Below are 15,639 nucleotides of genomic sequence, written 5' to 3'. Positions count from 1 at the left end.
AACCTTGAAACTCAAATTTGGAAAGAATTTACTTGAATAAATTAATTTACTTTATGAACAATCTCATTCATAAAGTTCTGTGACTTTTGAAACTTGTAAGTCCCAAGTGGTTTCCCTACACTCATTCTTCTGGTAGTTTCTTTAAATTTCTCAAAGTTGTTTTATATAAATTTTTAACCCTCATACAAAGGTATGGAATATTGAAGGTGCTAACTAGCTTACACTAATATCTATGGGTGATGATACCATAAATAAAAATAGAGATAGAAGAAGACAATTTCTTTTTAAAATGAAAAGTTTAATGCACAAACTTGACAAAAACAAAACAAAAAGAGAATAAATTTATTTAAAGATGATTAACAAGAAGTAAAGAAGAAATAAATTAAAAAAAGAGATGGAAAATATTTATTTGAAATAGAAAGAAAAAATGAAAAAATGTAAGGTATAAGCCTCGACCAAAAGGTGTATGCCTCGCACTAATAAGGCATATGCCATTTGCGAGCCTTTTGGTTTGATGTGTTATTTGCTTTCATGTTTCAACCTAACTCCCAAGAGTGTTTTTAATGAGCCTCATTGTGTGGCATGCCTCAAGGAGTAAGTATCATACACATCTAAAAATATTGATTTGGACAATCTAACTTAAAGGGAAAAATGTAATTTATTAGGTTTATAATGTCATCATGCACAAGAGGTAGAGTAGACTCAATAAAAGCACCCAAAAGGTTGGAACCAGAGGAATATGGCCAAGTAATATTACTAGATTGGTGTCGACAAGAACAATTGTTCCAAGGAGTAAGTCCACCAAGAGTCCATATCTGTGTCATGTGTGAAAAAACAAAATAACAAAGATGATACAATCATACAAAACTCAAGGATTTACATGATTCAACAGTGTGCCTACGTCCACGGAACAAACCAAGAACAAACATTATTTTCTCATAAATTTTACGGCCCTAAAGATTTCTATATAAATAACGAGAGTTACCAAAAGATGTAAAGCTCCCCATAATAGAAACCCCCGAAAAATAGAAAATATTATACGATTGCCATTTTCGTACTCCTTAAAAAATTTGGCACGTCCGGCGGGGGCACCTGCCCCCTACACACCCTCACAACTTTGCGTAGCGCAACATAATACAAGACATCTACACAACATCATGTTCACGTAAGGTTATTCTGTTAAGCTTACACAATCTATACTACTACTCTGTTAGATTATGAATTATGCATATATGTCTTCTTGTGCTGATGAGCAAACTAAAAAAAAGTGGTTGAAGGAACTTCTTTAATACAAAATGAAGAGAGAAGAGCAAACAAAAGAAGAATAATACAAGATTTAAAATGTAACGTACAATTTGGGATGTCATGTATAATTTTAATTAGTTTTTTTTTGTTTTTTTTGAAAGGTCAACAGGGTTAAGGCAGACCCAGACCAGTTACAAACGAGGGAACGGGAAACCACAGGCATCCTGAAAAATAACATAAACAAGGTCATTTTAATTAGTTTGTTTTACAAAAAAATAAATAAATAAATAAATAATTAACAATGGAAGTTCTCGTATTTCATAATTTGAACTGAATAATATACATTGAAATGGTCTTCACAATTAGTGTTACTACATTCAAATGCTGGTGTAAGTGGTTTATGTGAACGTTGGATCTCTCCTCCAACATACAAACCGAGTCCTTATCCCACCTAAGCATCTCCTTACGAAAAAGTCAGATTCAATAGGTTTCTTTATATAATTTATTTGGTAAGTGTCACCACACCTAATCTAATAAAGCTCCTAATTATACTTAAGAGTGGGTTCGATCTCATCCATATTGTAGTTTTATAGTTGGATCCATTGACATTCCTAGATAGCAATCATCACTTAATTTATTAGATGTGAGAATATATGAAGAGGTCCGAGTAGACGATGTCAACTTGTTTTTTTAAGAGAGATGCTATTGCCACCCCAACTTTTACTAACGACAAACCAACTGTGTTTAATTCTACATAGGAATTGGTGTGGAATTAGTAAAATTTGGGGTGGAAATAGCAGCTCTCTTAAAGGTTTTGAAAAACTGGGCTGTAATAAGTAAAATTTATTTTTGGTGACACTAGTAGCTCTCAATTTTTAACCCTTTTTTTTATTGGTAATTTTCAGTTTATATTATTTTCCCTCCCCTCGCCATTTATTCAAACTTTTTGACCAAAAACCCTAACGGTCCGCCGTGAAAAAAATGTCATTGAACTTGAATTGTCCTTCTCTAGCTCTTTATTGCTAAACTCAGCCCCTCTAACGTCTTCTTCTCCCTCAATTCTAGCCGTTAAGAGTCTCTTTCTCTCTGTCTGCCATGCCGAGCATCTCTGCAGAAACTGATGAGAACAACAATTTATCGGTTTTAACAGAGATGAAGAAAACCATTGAACCTTCTACTACTACTATTACTTCTTCAGTTATGTCTACTACTATTACTTCTTCAGTTATGTCTGTTTCTTTGAAGAGAAAGAGACCCCCCAAGATTGAAATTCCTTCAGTCTTGCAGGAAATTCAGACTGACAAGATCAGATCCAGAGACAAAATCTTCAAAGATGAATCTGTGGGTTTTGATGGGTCTGGATTCGGGGTTTTCTCCATCAAAGGAAAGAAAAAGTTCATGGAAGATACCCACAAGATGCTTCCTAGTTTACATGGAGATTCCAAGAAGGTATTTTTTTTTTTTTTTTAAATAAGATAAAAAAGAAGGAATATTTCTCACGAAAAAATCTATTGGTTCTATCTTAATTTTTCTAGTCTTTTTTTTGGGGGGGGCATTTAGAGAAGAAGTTTGAATTTTGGCTGTTAGTGTTTTTTAGTTCTTCTTTTCTTTGTGTATCAAAGGGTTTTCTTTTCTTGGTGGTGAGAAAACGTTTATGGATTTTGTGGAAACCATATGAAGGATTAATGGGTTAGTATATTTCTTTTTTCCTTTTCATTGAGTGGATTTTTTTTATCCTGGGTATTAATGGGTTTTCTTTTTCTTGTTTGTGAGAAAACATTTATGGGTTTTGTGGAAACTAAATGAAGGATTAATGGGTCTTTTTTTTCTTTTCTTTTCTTTTCTTTTAGGGTTTTTTTGGTGTTTATGATGGGCATGGAGGTCGAAAAGCGGCAGAATTTGTTGCAGAGAATTTGCATAGAAATATATTGGGAATGCTAGAGACATGTGAAGGGGATTTGGGGAAGGAAGAAGCAGTCAAAGCTGGATATCTGAAAACCGACGAAGAATTCATGAAACAGGTATACTTAGTCTTGACCTTTATTTCAAATGCCTAATTGGACATTATAATACCGGCTTTATTATTTATTAATGTGGGAGTTTTCTTCATCTTTGTGTATTAATGTGCATTGTAATATTATTTTAAGCAAATGGTTTTTCCTCATCTTTTTGAACCAATGTTGAGTTGAACTTCTATACCTATCCATTTAATCACTAAATATCCATAATGTTCAAATTTCATTTGTGAACGAGTTACTAGTTCTGTTGTTTTTGTTGAGGAATTAACAATCTTTATTGAACACCAACATCTTTTTGAAATATTCATCATCTTTACCTTGAATTTTTCGTGTGGTATAGTTGAGGCTTTTCCTAACCATCAGCCTGGCCAAGACTAGTACTAAAATTGTTTCTTAGGTTCTTAGCACCATGTGTCAGCTTAACTTAGACATGTCAAATCAATTTTTTACTTGCGTTTTACGCATTAGAGAAAAAAAAATGTAAAATCATCATCATCCAAGCCTTATCCCAAAGATTTGGAGTCAACTAAACAAATCTTGTTCCTCCATTCAACTCTGTCCAAAATCACGCTTTGTGTTATTGAAAGTGTGTTCACATCTGCTTTCATTTGTGTCAATCCACACTCTTTTGGGCCTTTCTCTTGCTCTTTTAGAACCTTCAACTTACACATTTCTTTTAACCGGGGCTGTAATAGGTGTTCATTGAATGTGCCCAAACCATCTCAATCAACTTTATCTTAGAACACCTATTTGTACTACACTCAAATGTGTTCATTTTTAATTATATATTTCCCAGTCTTTCCACTAATCCATCTCAACATCCACACCTTTACTAACTTAATGTATGCCTAAAAATATTGAGGACTATGAAGATATGCTTGATGATATAGTTAAAAGGTGAAATAGGATTCACATTGCTAAACCCAATAATTGGAATATGGTGGTGATGATTATCACCGATTTCTTTGTTTTTTTATTGGGTGTACAATGTTTCTATGATATAAAAAACAAAAAATCTTACGATTGAGTTCCATTTAGAATTGCTAAAAGAATTTGAAATTAGACTTCCGGATCTAACTGATCTCTCACTGTCTTTTTTTATTTTTGGTAAGTAAGCTAGGACTAGAATCCATTGCAATTTGTTTTGTTCATGTGTGCTTATCATCACTTTAGTTGTTCAAAAAGGGCCAAATGACTAATTTCAACATTGACTATGCTAGATTTTACATTACTTGACCGCAGCGAAACATTTTTAAGTTACACAGATTTGAATCCCATCTAATAATTTGCTTTAGGAACTCAGGAATACAACATTCTAGCGATCTCCTTTTGTATCTTCTACCAATTTTTCTTTTTCATTTTTTTTTTATCTGCTGAGAAAGTATGGTTATAACCATGGGGAATAAAAAACAGGGGTTATGTAGTGGGACTTGCTGTGTCACTTGTCTGATTGAGGAGAAGGACATTGTTGTCTCGAACTTGGGAGATTGCAGAGCAGTTCTCTGTAGAGGTGGTGTGGCCGAAGCCATTACAAAAGACCACAGAGCCGGACAGGAGGATGAGCGGAACCGAATTGAAAACAAGGTACTATTATTTACTGAACTTGATAAATGTTAGAAACAACTATGAAAGGGTTGGGAATAGATTCTGATTGGTTTGTTTTCATATTGCGATATAGGGAGGATATGTGGAAAACCACCGAGGTGCTTGGAGGGTTCATGGGATACTTTCTGTTTCGAGAAGCATTGGAGATGTCCATCTGAAGGATTGGGTTTTGGCGGAGCCTGATACGAAGATCCTGAATTTGACTCCTGACATGGAGTTTCTTATCTTAGCCTCAGATGGATTATGGGAGAATGTTAGTAGGAACCAACCTTATCTTATTATGGAAATTCTTTCTGCTTTAAAAAACAAAGTTTGCCTTATATAGTAGTTACTCATGAAGTTTCTTTAGTTTAAGGGCTTGTTTTAGCTTTTTTTTGGTTCATGATGGTTCATTGTCTTATCATGAGATGTTTTCACATACCTGGTCTTCTTGCTAACCCAAGACATTTCAAATGTTCAAGAAACAATTTCATACTTTAAAGGATATTTTCGGCTAAAAACAAATCCGATAACAAAAAAAATCTAAGAAACTCTTTCGAATTTTAGTAATTTATCAAATTTCTTTGTGTGTCCTCCATTTAATTGCTTGTCGTAAACATGGTTTATAGTCTTAGCTGTAAATGTATTTTTTGGGATTCATTGAATGTTGGGTCCTGATCCTTTTCTGCAAAAATAGGGGGTAGTCCTGTAATAAATTTTTCTTTCCAAAACGATTCATTTGCTTTGAGATAATCTATATAAGCTAATTTAGGAAATGAAAGAATATTAATTGAATCACGAGTTTTCTAATAGGCTATTTTTTCTTATCTTTGACTAGGTGGGCAATCAGGAAGCTGTCGATACTGCAAAGCGTGTTCGTTTGGTCCCAAACAAACTAGAATCGAAAGGTGATCTTTGGGAAGAAAATGAAGATGAATTTGGTAACGAAAACACTAGTCCTCCAACAAAGGCTCAGAGAATTTCGTTGGTCAAGCAACAAAAAACAAGGGGTAAGTTTCCAAGTCAAGAGAACAGCAATGCCAACTATAAGAAGAGACCAACTTGGGGTGGTGGGCTCATGGCTGCTTGTAAGGAGCTTGTGAACCTTGCTGTGAAAAGGGGCAGTTTGGATGATATAACTGTGATGATCATTGACTTGAAGCACTTTCTATGCTGAAGCTAATCTCATTGTCTAATGTGAAAGCAAGCGCTGATTCTTGTTTCGTTCCCTAACTGTACAGACATGAATGATGTATGCTAATACCCTGTACAGATGCTTAAGCATCAGATGCACATGGAACATATTCCATCTTTTAGGTTAAATTCAATATCTTTTCTCTCTATTTCTTAGTTTCTTTTTCCCAACTAAATGAAATGAGAATGCAAATTTATTTTTGTTCTTATATATACTGAGAAGTTACAAATGAATTTTCTTCTTAAAAATTTATATAGCTATGTCCTTATAAACCCTGATTCAATTTATATGAGTGTTAATTTTTAATACTTCCACAAAAAAAAAAAAAAAAGAGTTGGAATGTCTAACTGATTATTTACATAAAGTCTTTATGTCTCACGAAAATGGAATCTCCGCATTTTATTGCTTTTTTTTTTTAATACAATTTTTCTCCTCCAAATCTGAATCCTCCATCTATGGTGACATATCATAAAAGTGGCACTCTTGCAAATTCTATGCTTTACATTGTATTTGGATTGAAAGAAATGTAGAGAAAATAAAAGAAAAAAAGGGAGTTTCTCTACTTCTCTTGCTTGGATTGTTAAGTGAGGAGAGAAAACTGGGTCAATTTTTCTTCTCTTTTTTTTTTCTTTAAAATCTGAGAGAAGAGAAAAGTTCACGAATGATATAAAATTTAAAATTACAACTCTACCTATTTTTTTCCCCTTTCCAAACTTATGTTTTTCTACTGTTAAACCAAGTAAGGTGGTGAGAAACAAGATTTCTTTTCTCTTATTTTCTTTTCTTTTCTTTTATGGTATGTTTGGATTGAGAGAAATGAAGAGAAGAGAAAAGAAGAGAAGAGAAGGGAAAATAAATGATTCTCTCCATCTCTCTTGTTTGAATTGTTAAGTAGGGAGAGAAGAGAAAAGAATTTGAGAGAAAAAAATGTTATTAAAAGTGGAGAGAAGAGGAGAGAAACCCTTATAATATTTTAAAATTTCAAAATTGTCTCCCAAGTTCTCTCCTGAGAATCCAAACATAGTGGAGGAGAGAAATTGAGTTTCTCTTCTTTTCTCTTCCCTTGGGAGGGGGGAATGGACAAACAATTCTCAAAGAAAAATATTGATTAAAATAAACTAAAAAAATAAAAAAAGAAAAAGAAAAAAATCTCACTCCATATCCCAAGTCCCTACCTCTTAATGTAAGTCTTCTTAAAGCAAACAACCTCCTAATATTGATTAATAGAACAAATAAAAATCAATTTTAGTTCTAAAAGAAAAAAAAAATTCTAAAGAAGCCCAATAGGAAACTAAATGTTTAATTCTTTCTAACAAGAATAGAGTGGTTCATTGAGCCTGCCTATGACAGGCCATTTTCAATGGAATGGGTGGGTCCGAAAATGAACCATCAACGATTCGATCAAACACAAATTTGTTAGCAGCTTCAGTGAAGTGGACCCCATCCCAATTAATCATAACCGTCGGATCTTTGCATGACTTACCAATCAAGATCTGTGTGCCATTCACTTCAATCTTCCCTCCACAACCTACGTGTCTATTATAGTTATACTTCCCACCATGACCACAACAAGCTCTAAGAGGATGCACAAATCCTGCAGTTTTACATCCAATGGTGATTAGAACTGAAACACAGGAAATTCGCTGTTTAACAGAGTATTGGATCATTTCTCAGGTGGGCTAATTATGATGATTGGGTGTTACGCGAGACAGGGAATTACCGTGCTTCTTGGCTTGGCTGATGAGTGAATATTTGACCGAATAAACATCAACGTATGTGATTGCAGCTAATGGGAGATCTTTTCTAAGTTGAATCGTGGTCTCCTTCAATTTATGATTAAAGTATTGAGCCACCTCATTGAATGGACTTGCACACCCGAAGCTATCTATCTGTCCTGCTGTGATGAGTAGGCGATCCAAGATGTACGGTAGGCAACCGACCGGGCCCGTATTGTGTATCCAGAATGATCTCCCTCCTTGACCGTAGATGTACTGCATGAAACACGATTCCCCATCACGATGAATTTTTTAGAGTGGGAAAAATAAAAGTGTATGATTAACGATAATCCGACACTCTTTTTTCAGACGCCCCTGACCTGGTAATTACAGAACCATAAATCCTTTTCTTGTGTATCTCGAAGCAAATGATCTACGGTTCTGTGATGGGGATGTACGGGGGAGACTGAAGTTTTTAATTATGATTTTTGTGGATTCTAATTCTACATATGAGAAACTTTGTATGAGATTTGACACTACAAATATTCGATACATATAGGGTATCAGATAAGAAGTATAATTATTTTTTAATAGAAAAAAAATGGGGTATTTAATAAAATGAAAATAAATTTTTGAATGAAAAAGCTTAACCTATAATTCAGCTTTGATAACTATCAACCAGAATGGATTCTTCAAATAAATCAAACTTTTGAGAAGAAAACTTTAGAAAATTATGATATAGAATATTTGTTTGTAATTGAAATTGAGAATAGTAAAAAATTAATACTCTATATTCTCTTTATATTCAAATTTTAGTGAAAGAAACCTTTACCTCTGGACTTAGATATGAGAGCTTATATTGTCACACCAATTTTTACTAAAGACCCCAAGACGGATATTAAATTTTTCTTTGATATCACATGAATTGAGATGCTCTTAGATGGTGTGGCAATAGAATGTCTCCTAGATATCTACTCAAAATCGAACTGCCCAAAATTAACTAATCAGTTTGGATTTGGGGTGTCATTGGGTTGATCTTAGTTCTGTTTCCAAGAAATTTAGAATCATAATCATTATATTTAGTTTGGTTCTAGTTCTTGTCGGTTATAGGTCAAGTTTTAAAATGAATAAAATCGGAATGGAAATCACTAAAAATCATAGGTTCTCATTGATTCCGATTCTCAAGAATAGAATGAGGACAAAATTATCAACAAAATTATAAACTTTGTTGTAATTTGTGATATTATTGATACAAATTAATGATTTTTTCAAAAAGAAAAGTTTATCTTATTTAAAAATAATAAATTTTTAGAAGAGTAACTCATTTTAAGTTCCAATAGATAATTTATATGAAAAATTGAAGAAATTTACATAATATACATTTATTTTAAAGTTAAAAAAATACCTTAAATCATCTATCATATGAAAATAAATAGGTTCTAGGTACCCATTGGATATAACTTAATGGTTTCGATTCCTATCAATTCAATTTCATTTTAGACCGACTCTAATCGGTTCCAATAAAAGGGAAATAAGAAATGGGGTTTTTAGTTTCGGTTGTGGTTCGGTTTCGATTAAATGGGTATCATTGACACCCATAAATCAGTAAATAAATTAATAATTTAAGGATGCATTTCTTGAGAATCTCTGCGAGATCCTGTCATCTCAACCGTTAATTTAATGGATAACCTTTCTCCTTCTCTGACCTTAATAATTGTAGCAAATTGATCGAGTACATCAGGGACGTACGCCTTAACTTCCTCCGTAGACATGTTAAGGAAGTAACCAGCGGTAAGATCATTCTGACCAATGTCGAATGTGTACAAGGCACGTGAGAAGTCCTCCTCAGTGGGCAATAATTCACGAAAAATTCCTACAACAAAACAAAGATCCAACGGTCCCACACCCATACATCATCAATCAACCAATCCAAGAATTAACGGTTAGATTGCATCAGGAGTATAGAAATAATGTAGTCCTAAAATTACCTTGTCCACGAACTATTGGAGACCTTGTATGAAACCCGGAAAACTGATAATATTGAACGTTTAAGGAAATAGGACTGAACCCACTTTGTGAGAGAGTCGTGTTTTGTGGTCTGATTGTTGATCCTGCGGTCGCGAAATTGGCTCCATGGCTGAAGTTGGACCCCACAGCGTCCAAGAAAGCACTCAGATAAGGTAAACCAAAGCTCTCAGCTGAAAAATATACAAATTACATATAAGAGAAATATAATTGATAAATAATGCTGAAGTGACCTAAAGTCTTTCAAATTGTACCTCACATCGCACATCATGAGGTGAAAGTGTGTAGGAACCGTAAATGCTTTCATCGAGATACAAGTCAAAAAGTATTTATGAATCCTACACTCTTTCACGTCAGTGATGTGGAATATGGAATATGACGTACAATCTTGCGGTCACTCCAACACGATTCATATTTCATATATGTTATTATGGGCACAAAATTGGATCGTGTATATTGGGGACTCAAATTGCAAAACTCAATTCTTTTGGAGCAAAGGATGTGAATTTAATAAATAATTAAATAGCCTTGTATAGTTAGCAATTCGGTGTACGGTAAAAAAAATCATTATAGGATTAATTCAAGTATGATTGGAATATACATGTAGTAGTTCATTTTAAAATTCGGTTAAAAATTCGAAGAACTGCAAAAATGGGATACGAGAATAGTTCGGGTATTAGCCTTCAATACTCTAAAAAACTTTCAAAAATCCATGTATATACATCTTAAAATTTTCGTAGTACTCATATCCAAATATTTAGAAATCTCATCCATCTATTTTAGATTTATCATTTTTCTATTTTATTTTTCAAAATCACCATCAGTACCCTTCATCTTTGAACTCATACCTGGTAAATTAAGAACATATGATATCTTTATACATATGATAACTCATTAATAGCGATTTGTTATTTGATTTGAGTTCTACGTAAAGATATGGTTTTGTTAACGGAGAGACACACATAAATGTGATTCTATGTATCATATGAATTTGAACATTCATTCAAATCAATTGTTCTTTCTAATTGGGGACCATATCAAAGCTACATTTAATGAGTTGTTTATTAAAAGAGAAGTGCTTTTCTTACACCCCTTCTGATATATGCTCCTTGGTGTGGCATGGGCTAGAATCATAGATTTTTCATTAGAATACACAACCGAACATCCCCATAAATATGTGCAATTGTGCATCGGGAGAAAAAAAAAATCAATGGTTCTGACACATGCCATGTTAGGGAGCGTATGTCAGATGGGGGCGTTAGAAAGTCATTATTCTTCCTAAACCCAACTCCAGCACTTAGGGGGCATTAGGTTTGGATTGGAGATCCTAATTCTTGATTATGATTATGGATTGTCAAAATTAGATTATAGAATCTGATTTCCAAAATCTCCTTTAACTAACACTGTTTCAGAAAACTAATCTTGTGAAAAAAAATTACCCAATTACACTTTTCAAAATTGAAAATGTGAGTAAAAATACATGCCCTAGAGATTGAAGATAATGAATTTTTGAGAGAGAAAATCAAAGATTTTTTAAAAGAATTGAAAAAGAAGATATTTATAACATTTTCTATTAGTTTTCAAGTAAACTGTATATTAAGAAACATGTTAAGATTGATATTATCCCAAAAATTAAGGTGATTTTGTATTTTTATTTTAAAAACTATTATTATTATTATTATTGAGTTGTTGTTATTAATAACTATAATTATTTATATAACTATATATTAATATTAGTTATAATTATTGCTTTTGTTATATTACTACTATTATTGTTATTAATTATAATTATATTTCTATTATTATTATTATTAGTTATTATTGTTAAAATAATACTAATAATTTTATTATTATTATTATTATTATTACAAGATTTATTTCAAGATCGTCATAAGTGGATAGTCTATGAGAATTAGAAGAAACAGTCTAAGAACTATTTCTGATTCTCCATGATTTTGATTCCTGATTATGAAAAAATCAGGTCAATAATTCGAACCAAATGATGCATCAGATTCTAGAATCTGATTATGAGCCAGAATCATACTCTAGAAAACGATCCAATGCCCCCTTAAATAATTTCTCTAAAACAGCATCAATTGGAGCACCAAAGCTAAATTTGGTAAGCTGATTACTAAACCCAATTCCAACACTTTACCAAATCCAACATCAACTCATTAAATTTTTTTTTTTTTTTTTGTAACAATCAAATCCAACATCAAATTTGGTGAGCCTACTTCAGACTATCTCCAATACTACTCGTCAAAATTTCACCAAATTAATGAGTGAAAAAGTTTTTAAAAAAATCTTAAGAGAGTGGGAGACACCACTAAGTATCAAAATTTTCATCAAATTTGAATGGATCCCACATTACTCTTATTGCAATAAAGGAATGGCAAAATTGTAAATAGAGGTAACTAACGGGAATAGGAATGTAGTTGGTGAAATTTTGATGAGTAATGTTGGAGATGCTCTAAAGAAAGAAAATGGATCACACAAGTACCACGTGCAGAGTAAGAGCATTTCTTTTAAGTAAAGATGAGGTTTTATTATTGAAGTGTGGTACAAGTATCGTCTAGTAGGGATTTGAAAAAACAAAATCAATTGATAACTTGTCCCTAAAAATATATTATAATAACTTATCAGTTTCAGATGAAGATTAGGATCTTAAATACAAGAAATGGCCCTACTAATCAACCAGTTTGGTAGCTTTATAAGTAGGGGTGTCAATGGGTCAGTTTCGGTTCGATTTCCTAAGGAGCTAAAGACTATAATTATTATATTTATTTCGATTTTGACTTTAGTCAGTTTTAATTTCGAATAGAAAATAAATGGAATCACTTTTTTTTTTTTTTTGAAGATAAAATAAATGGAATCACAATAGTCAAAAAACACGGGTAACCATTGATTCCGATTCTCAAGAATCAAATAATAAAACATATTTTAAATCATTATAAAAAAACCTTTGTTAAAAAAATTAATATATTATCTATAAAATAATTAACTTAGTCAAACTTCCTTATACCAAGGATATAAATTAATGATTTTTTTCAAAAACAATAATTCATCTTAGTTAAAAAGTATTAAATTTGTAAAAGATATAGCTCATTTTAAGCTCTGATTGATAATTTATATAAAAAATCGAAGAATTTTATATAACATACATTATTTACAAAAAAAAAAAGAATTACTTAAATCATCTATATTATGAAAAGAAATGATAAAATAGGGTACCCATACCCATTGGATAGAACCTAGCAGCTCCGGTTCCTATTAGTTTGATTCCATTTTAGATCCAACTCTAATCGATTCCAATAAAAGTAGAATCAGAACCAAAGTTTTCAATTTCGATTAAATGGGTACCCACTGACACCCTTAATTATAGGTGTATTGTTTGATTAAATTTAATCAGATACTTATAACCTTATTTGATCTTTTTATATTTTGGTTTCCATCCAACGAATCAATGGTTGGGATGATCAAGTGCAATTAATTTTTGACTTAGGGCACCAACAATGGGACCCATGATCCTCACAAAAATATTATTAATGCTCAAAAATAAAATAACCATTTTTTGACTAAGCATGTCGGTGGATTCCTCTCACTCCTCTACGTAGAAAATAGCAAAATTACTTATTTAACTGCACGCCTGCCTGCCAAGCATTTTTCATCCGACAGATATTCTCACACAGCTCAAGTAGTCATCTCCACGACCCTATCTCACCCTTAATTTTCTTGTAAAAGAGTTAGGGAGAGTACAAGGGGAATATTTTATAAATTTTATTACGCAAATTTTACTTATTTTTTAAATTAATTTATAATTCATTCATCTTAGATTTCTCTTATAAAATAGGATTCTAAATAGAGTTAAATGGCATAATATGATCAATAATGATGAAGTGACCTCATTTCACACTTTCCTCACATGGAGGCATATATGAACCATAGACGATTTTTTCGAGATACACGTGATAAGCATCTTTTGTGATGGGGGTGCAAATTAAATGAGGTCACTCTAGCACAACAAATAAGATTCATGGTGTGGACTCCCCAATTAATTAGATGAGTGATATAATCTTATTTAAAATAAAAGTCGTGATAATTTGACACGCCGCTTTGACATGTGTCTCCATCACAAAATTGTAAATCATTTGCCTCGGGATACACAAGAAAAAGAATATGCTTCTATGCATCCCGAGGCAAATGATCCAAGTTTTGTGATGGGACGTAGGGGGGCTTATGTATGGATCTATTTCCTACTTTAGATGAGGTCCTCAAACAGATGATGTAACATATACTTTGATTTAAAAAAGCTGTTAGATCTTCACTCTTAGTACATTAAATCATATACTATACCAATAAAATGACATAATTTGTTCAATAAATTGAAATATTTACATAATAATAATATATTTATTTCAAAAATTCCAAGTTTTTAAGTTAAAAAACTTTGATGATGAATTAGACTATAAGAAGCATTATAAATAAAAGATAGAAAAATATGTACCTATGAAATCGATGACGAGACGTCCATCGGAGTATCGCCCCTTCGGGGTATGGAAATATGTCTCCCCATTAGGTGGTCCTGCTTGTCCAAATGCTGCAGACAAACCTCCTGTATCAGAATTGGAGTCACCAAAGTTGAAGATGGCTGGGAAGTCACAAGATTTAGAAGCAAAGATGGGACTTGGGGCAAATGTTACTGAAACTAAAACGCTCACAGTAGCAATTAATATTCTCAAACTATAGAACTCCATGGGAAGAAGAAGAAGAAGAAAAAAAAAAAATTTCAAGAAAAAAGAGGAAAGTTTGGTAGATATAGGGTCAATAGCGGAAGGGTAAATTACACTTTAATCCTTTATAGTTTGGTATAATTCTATTTTGACCTTTTAATGTTATGTTAATTGCACCTACCTCCTTTATAATTATTTAAGAGGTTATAGCTTATACCCCTTTTCATTAAATTTCTGTCAACCGAACTGTTAAATTTCTTCTGTAAAGATCATTTTGCCCTTTTTAAAATGTTATTTTTATAATATAAAAAACAAGCATATGAAAAAATGGGTTTGATGAATGGTCAAATTGTTTTAAAAATTATCTTTAATATAAAAATAAGAAGGTAAAATAATAAAATAACATCTAAATTTTAACAATGTAAAAAGTGGAGGTAAGTACAATTATCAAAATATTAGGGGTTAAAATGGAATTATGCCAAATTACAAGAGGGTCAAAGTGTAATTTACTCATAGTGGAATAAATACAAATATATTAAAGAGACGTAAGCGAGGAACGTGAACGTGGTCTGCCATAATTCACGTGTTTGTTTATTAAGGGGTAGTTTCGTCAATTTACGCAGTAATAATAGAAGAGCTAGAAACATGGAAGAACGAGATGTCCAGAGAACAGAACAAAGAGTTTAAGTTCTTATCCTTTGTTTCGAAATTTTATTCGGTTGAGGGTAATTATTACTGAAAAGTAGGGGTAATTTGGATAATTTTCTTTTTAAAAGTATGTCTAGTTTTGTAATTTTCTTAGTTTTAGCTTCTTTTGGAACGTAACCCGGCCGTAAAAGCAGGTTTGGAGCTGTTTTATGACTTTCGGATGCTGTCTTTTATCGGGTTTTTGGGCCTTTCCCCATTTTTTGTGGTGGAAGAATTTTAGAAAGATTTTACTTTCTACTACACGACTAGGCGGTCAACGGACTGAATCAAAACTGAAATTCGATCCATCACGATTCATGACTTCATATTCAGATTTTATAAGTGTAACAAGTAAATCGATATTACATCAGGATCTTGCACGTGTTTTGCTGAAGTCATGAGTTGGAGAGGAGAGAAGTAATGGTCAAAGGTAAGTGATA

General features: G+C 32.4%; 2 protein-coding genes across 2 annotated transcripts; one reads left to right on the top strand and one right to left on the bottom strand.

Moving 5' to 3' along the window:
- Window positions 1-2,208: 2,208 nt before the first annotated feature.
- LOC147398712 (Protein phosphatase 2C family protein) lies at window positions 2,209-6,190 on the top strand. The gene is made up of 5 exons (XM_086447967.1): window positions 2,209-2,694; window positions 3,096-3,266; window positions 4,677-4,847; window positions 4,942-5,121; window positions 5,686-6,190. Exons 1-5 carry the CDS (start codon window positions 2,341-2,343, stop codon window positions 6,022-6,024), a joined length of 1,215 nt encoding a protein of 404 aa, XP_086304093.1. The 5' UTR covers window positions 2,209-2,340; the 3' UTR covers window positions 6,025-6,190.
- A 1,040-nt stretch (window positions 6,191-7,230) lies between these two features.
- LOC147398711 (GDSL-like Lipase/Acylhydrolase superfamily protein) lies at window positions 7,231-14,562 on the bottom strand. The gene is made up of 5 exons (XM_086447968.1): window positions 14,287-14,562; window positions 9,746-9,955; window positions 9,464-9,630; window positions 7,763-8,033; window positions 7,231-7,636 (listed from the first exon to the last, which is right to left on the bottom strand). Exons 1-5 carry the CDS (start codon window positions 14,534-14,536, stop codon window positions 7,371-7,373), a joined length of 1,164 nt encoding a protein of 387 aa, XP_086304094.1. The 5' UTR covers window positions 14,537-14,562; the 3' UTR covers window positions 7,231-7,370.
- Window positions 14,563-15,639: the final 1,077 nt, after the last annotated feature.

This window comes from Akebia trifoliata, chromosome 7 (assembly GCF_017979445.1).
Source record: "Akebia trifoliata isolate Shusen 1 chromosome 7, ASM1797944v1, whole genome shotgun sequence".
Taxonomy (NCBI): domain Eukaryota; kingdom Viridiplantae; phylum Streptophyta; class Magnoliopsida; order Ranunculales; family Lardizabalaceae; genus Akebia; species Akebia trifoliata.
This window is presented reverse-complemented; position numbering and strand designations above follow the sequence as displayed.